General features: G+C 42.0%; 1 protein-coding gene across 1 annotated transcript in view; it reads right to left on the bottom strand.

The window, feature by feature from the left end:
* Positions 1–4,555: 4,555 nt before the first annotated feature.
* hpda (4-hydroxyphenylpyruvate dioxygenase a) overlaps positions 4,556–6,328 on the bottom strand; it is a 7,327-nt gene continuing 5,554 nt past the window's right edge. Inside the window, exons 12-14 of the mRNA XM_032532906.1 lie at positions 6,167–6,289; positions 5,959–6,075; positions 4,556–4,855 (exon numbers count right to left, since the gene is read on the bottom strand). Of these exons, the coding sequence (XP_032388797.1) occupies positions 4,742–4,855; positions 5,959–6,075; positions 6,167–6,289 (354 nt within the window). The 3' untranslated portion in view covers positions 4,556–4,741. The remainder of the gene's footprint in view (positions 4,856–5,958; positions 6,076–6,166; positions 6,290–6,328) is intronic.

Below are 6,328 nucleotides of genomic sequence, written 5' to 3'. Positions count from 1 at the left end.
CCCCCCCCCCCCCCCAGGATTCAAAGCTCGCACGCTGAAATGCTCTTTCAGCTGAGTCCGATTGAAAATGAATGTGATTAAATCATGCTTACATTGTTAGAATAATGCTAGATCCTTTATAGTGTTGTATATGGAAATGTATTGAATGATTTGGGAGTTGCTGGGGAAGCAACTCATACACCACCAAGGGGGAAAAGTGTTTTTCTGTGTTTCTGCTCGTCAGTTGTAGGAAGATTATTCCTCACCCGGGTTCAACATTTAAAGTTTTTTTCACTCTTTCAAGAGGGAAAAAACGTGGGAAAGTTTGTTTTTTTTAAACCGCCCAAAGCGCCAAATCATTCAACAAGCATTCTTTGAACGGGGGCGAGAGAACGACAACCTCATTTACGATACGACGACGCCCAAAATGGGCAAGTGGGTTGTTTTATTGACTTTCCGGCGGCGGCGTTTTGACTTGCCCCGGGCCATCGGGCAACCCTAGCTGTTGAACCCTGATCTGAACATGATATCACAAGTCCCCATGCTCCCGAGCAACGAATGAGCCTTGCTTAGGGCGTGAAGTGAGACTCCATCTCGACATTTTTGCAAAAATAACTTGATTTATTGTCAGAGGTACTTCCACCAGCGTGATCTTCGTCTTCCTTCGCTGAGTCCAGTCTCAGCTGAGAGAAGCTTTTCTCTCCAGCCTACCTCAGCTCAAATTTCTTAACATGCCTCACACATTGGGGGGGTCTTTAAAGGTACTGCTGTAGTGACTTTTTTTTCTTCTTTTTTTTTCATTTTTTTGTCACAACCATGTAGCTCCCATAAACTCAACAAAAGTGCACCCTCATGGCCGTCTGTCCAAAAGGAGAGAAAGCTTGATGATCAGCCCTTCAGACAACCAGCGTTCAGCCTGAGGTTGCTGAGCCTTGCATGGGCCTTGTTTTAAATAATGGCAGCTGTTTTCAACATGTTTCTTTCTGTTTCTGTTTTCTTTTTTTTTTAGTCCGTAATTGTTTTTGTTTTTTTAAAAGGAATCCTTTTGACTGAATTATTACAAGCTTTTCGCCTTGTTCTTGTCATTTTTCTTGCCAGTGTTCTCTTGCTGTTAAACTGCCTGATCAGAGCAGAGTAAACAAGCCTCATCGCAACGATGCTGCTCCTTTAATGCCTAATTCATCACAATGTTAATAATAGTAATATCCTCCAGAAAGGATACATACCCACCCGTTGTCTTCCAGCGACTAAAGCTCTACAACATTGCAGCCATAGAAAAGAGATTGACTATATCGAATGATATAACTGGAGTAAAGCCATGCTCGGTAGACCTTACAGTCCCAGGCATCAGCTCAGTCTGTTGCCGTAGCACCAGGTGTGCCTTTTCCCCCCGATTTTCCAACTGTAATGGGTAGAGCCTGAGAAATGTCTCAGGAACAATCAAACACTGGAATAAATGGGGAAGAATACACCTCAGTTACAGCCATGACACCCGAGTCGTGGTAAAGGTGCATTGCCAATCCCTGCTTTGAAAGATCCACCTTGAATCAAAAATCAACCACCGTATTTTAAAGATGTTTTTTCATTCACATAAGTCATTTTTAAGAACGTTTAATCATCTCTCCAAATACAAACGGCACATCATTAACCCCTATCCCTCTCCTCCTATTTAGCGACTGACTGCAGACTGAGGGACAGACAAAAAAGTGTTAATATCCCAGAGAAATGACTCTGACGGTGTAGACAAAAGTCGCAGATGTCTCTCTTAAATTCAGGTTAACCACAGACTTCTTCAAGCCTGCATGTACATGGCTAAATAATCAGAGATCTGAGCTAATTTGTTGTAGCTTGGACTTTTCTCCCTTTAAGACTCCTAAAGTCAAAATGTGAAAGAAGCAGTCAGACTTCCGATCCAGTTTAACAGCAGACAAAGAGCTCATGGGTATTGCAATGTAACCAGTAGCACTTACTAAAGCCTCATATGTGCCTTATTCATTCAAACTGTTCATAATCCCAAATCAGGAACCTCCCAACACTCTAAGCTCTTACATGTCTAACCAAAGTGGCAAAATCTTGAACACAGTGAATTTATAACATAGTATGTGTTGTGCCTTCCCCCCCCGCTTCAACCCTTTCCTCAAAGCCATTGCCAAATAAGTTGCTACAAAGCTAATTAAGACTATCAGCTCCACACAACTCTCTGGATTTCCTCCGTATCCTCCTTGGCTACCTGTGTGGCGAACGGGTGGGGGCGCGTGCACGAGTACAGGCTTGTGTCATGTAGCTGCAACAACAGTGTTGTTACATATTACATAGAATTCCTCATGGGGGAGACAGAAACTACGCACCATAGCCCAAAATCCCAGAATTAAATGTGCTTTCAATGACAACAGAGAGCATGCCAGAATTGAAATGGAAATCATTTTTGGTGTCAATATTTTTGGACAACCATGCAGAAATGTCCTTCAGTCCCACTAATACCTCACTTTGAATGCGTCAATGCAGCGTCCTCCGGCTAAAGGATCAGGGTTTCCTTGACTGTTCTTGTCCGTGTCCAAACGGTCTCCGAGACTGAGATGGAAATGACTGAATTACAAGCAGCACTTTGGCTTGAGCACATTTTATATGAAAGAAAAAAACAACATGGTATTAATTTAGCCCCAGACCATCAGCACATGAAAAATAGCGTGTAGTGATGCCGCCGCATATCTCATGTGATTTCATCCTGTTCAAGATCTTTCCCTTTGTGTTGTTTTATGTGTTTGTTTTGTCATGTTTTGCAAGAATAATGAGCTGAAGCTGCCTTTTCTATGTGTAAAAGTCCCTACAGAACATTAAGGGTTATGTCAGTATATTTTGGATGCTTTGTGTACAAAAAGAGAACAACAAAAAAAACAGAAATGAGATAGTGTTGTATTTTATATATAATAGAACATTTCAATATAGTGACATGTCACTAATATATTTATTTACTAATATATTTATCCATTTTGTCCAGGTTTGAAAGAGGTGTGTCTGTATAGACTGAATGTTTCTGTATAGAAACTGACCAGTGCCATCACAGATGTATCAACCTGTCTTCATTCCAATTATATGCAAATAAATTATTTTGAAATAAAACCTCCGGACTGAAAACGTTGTGTTTGCAGGAACATCCAAAGAAACTCCTTCAGCCTCAAAGGAGTTGTGTTTGCATGCCTAAAAAAGAAGAATTACTCAAAACATTGATGTAGAATACAAGTTCTATTGAAATGAGGGAAAAGAAACTGTGGCTAGAGTATATAGCATGCTGCTATATGATTAACAGCATAGGTTCAATGCTAATTGGAAGGATCTCAAAGTAACACAAAAATGCCTATATCCCATAAAGAGCATCCCCACAAATAGTAACTACCATACGGGGGGGGGGGTTGGCAGTACCTCAGACAATAGGGAGTTGGGTAGGGAACAGGAGGGTCGCTGGTTCAAGTCCCCGTTGGGACCAAAGTACGGAGTGTGGACTGGTAGCTGGAAACGTGCCATTTCACCTCCTGGGTGCCAAGGTGCTCTTGAGCAAGGCACCGAACCCCCCCAGACGTCTCAGCGTGGTCCAGCACCGGCAGCGCCCCCCCCCCCCCCCCCCTCCCCCCCATACACACACACACACACAAACACACACTGTGACGTCTCTCCATTAGTGCATGTATAGGATCTGAGCATGTGTGTGTAGTTCAGGCCTGTGTGTAGTGTGTGATGACAACAGAGGGCAAAATTGTACTTTCCCCGTAGGGATAAATAAAGAGTATAAATTAAAAATTATACAGACAGAATGAGTGGTGGGAATGGTGAGAATATATTTACCTACACGCCCTCTGGGTGTGAAAAAAGAGAACAAAGATTGGATGTCTACTACTAAAAGTGTGTGTGTGTGTGTGTGTGTGAAAGACATGGCTTACTGCAAGTAAAGTATGATAGAATGTGATCCCTATAAATATGAATGTATGTAGCCAGACAGTGGCCAATGGCATGATCTTTTATGTTCAGGAATTATGAAAACACTTCTTTTATTTAGTAAAGATAGGAACCAAAACCCTGTGTTTAAAAGTGTGAAACTTACTTATAAGGCATGAAATTTACTTATATACATTTTTCAAGAAATAATAATACAACTTTTCCAACATTAACATCCTGTAGGTGAATTGTTCTGTCACCAAATATCAAAATTGAGACACACGCTACTCATAACACTGTTGTTTTGACAAAGAGCACATGGGACTTTGCTTATCATTTGATCTCAAACTTCACGTGCGACGTGTTTGATCACTGCGGCTGTGAATGCAAAGCCCGAAAAGAGAGAAGTCTCTCATGCTCCAATAGATTTCAGCGGGGATTCGACTGACATCATTATTTGTGTAAAAATGATTTTGATCTGAACCATGACTTCAAGTCATATCATTTGACTGACTGTACATTTATTCACTTTCTTGACTTTCTCTTGGCAAGAAAACAAATAATTATCTTTTCCAAACTGTCAAACAATTCCTTTAAAATGTGTACCTGTTTCCCAAACACACATGCGGGATCATGAGTATCTTTATTTAGTCATACAGCAGGCAATCTATAGACAACTTAAAGCATATCTGATAACACTTGCAGCTTGCCACACGAAGATATTCAACGCTTGTGTTTGATGTACTGTGTTGTTGATTGCCATGAGATGCACAGCTTTATATATGCATGTATATAACAGTGTAAGTGTGGTTTGGCAGCAGCAGTCGGAGGATCAGTTGAAGGCTTTGGCCTGCCCTGTGGGTGTCAGCACAGTGAGGTTGCCCCTGGCGTCTTGGTCCTTCTCAATGGCCTCAAAGAGAGACTTGAAGTTCCCTGCCCCGAAACCCTGGAGAGAGAACAAGCACACGCAGATGGCTAATTACTCAGAGATCTAGCGTCTTCTGTGTCATTTGTTATGGCTCTGGGGAGCTTCTCTCAGACACCGTTCAGGGTGTTCAAAAACTTTGATGTTGGATCACGGCAGATAAATATTCCCACATCCACTCCGCTCTGACAGGGAGCTACGCTCACCGGGGGCCCTGCAGATTAATCATGTAAATATTTTCATAGATAATCAAAAAGATCAAGTGTTGGCGGTTGCTCTGAGGAGATTCTTTGCTGCGGTTCAGATTCAGTTTCTCGCTTTCATGCATTGTGCATCCACATCTGTAGACTCTGCTAGAGAGTGACAAGATGGGCCTGTTCTGACAAGCAGAATGGGCGCTAGGTGTTATAAATAAAGTGCCACAGGGTGCAACCCAATCCAAAGATCCCCCTCGCTGTGAGGCGGGGAGCCTTTTAATCTGCATCTGTGATAGATTTACTGAGCTTTTACAAGTGGGCTACTGTTATAATGTTCACTCTGGGTGGGACCTGCAAACAGATGTTCAGGTGGCCCGCTCTTCAAGGTGGGGAAGGTAAGAAACCAGCGGTGGAAGAAGTCTTCAGATCCTTTACTTAGTAAAAGTACTAATACTACAATGTAAAAAATACTCTGACTCTCACTAGTAAAGGTCCTGCATTAAAAATGTTACTGAAGTATCATCAGGAAAATGTTCTCACATAAAGTACTTAAAGTGAAAGTACTCAATGCAGAAAAATCCTGATCTTTTCAGCTGGACTTGTAGGCCGTTATATAGTCCAGTAGCTTAATTTATAATAAAGCATTGTATTTTTCATGTGTTTTATGTGCGAAGATCTTAATGTGTAAAGTAACTAGTAACTAAAGCAGTCATATTAATGTGGTGGAGGACAATATTTCTCTCTGAGACACAGCGGAGTAGAAGTAGAAAGTGGCATGTAAAGTACAAGTAACTCAAATTTGTACTTAAACGCAATACTTGAGTCAATGTACTTAGTTACATTCCACCACTGTAAGAACCAGGAGTACTAGATCATACCACGAATACACTTAGTGGGACTACCCTCCAGTGGCTATGGTGCACTTACAAAGTGGTTGTTCCGCTGAATAACCTCCAGGAAAAGGGTTGGTCTGTCCTGCACAGGCTTGGTGAAGATTTGAAGGAGGTAGCCCTCGTCATCAAAATCAACTAAGATTTTCAATTCCTTAAAAAGAAACACAGATGGTGTATAGTTTAGAACTCAAGCAAGAAGACTGAAAATAATTTCAGGCTGGCTAGATAATACGTCTCCTCACCTGTAAGCGGTCGAGGTCCTCCTTCACCTTGATCTTGGCGGCTTTGAGATTCCTCCGGAGGGTGTCGTAGTACAAGTCAGGTGCCGAGAGGAACTCCATCCCTCTTGCGCGCAGGTTCACTACCTAATTTAAGAGGTGGGGGGGGGGGGAGCAGGATCCAAA

The sequence above is a fragment of the Etheostoma spectabile genome, chromosome 13 (genome assembly GCF_008692095.1).
Source record: "Etheostoma spectabile isolate EspeVRDwgs_2016 chromosome 13, UIUC_Espe_1.0, whole genome shotgun sequence".
Taxonomy (NCBI): Eukaryota; Metazoa; Chordata; class Actinopteri; order Perciformes; family Percidae; genus Etheostoma; species Etheostoma spectabile.
This window is presented reverse-complemented; position numbering and strand designations above follow the sequence as displayed.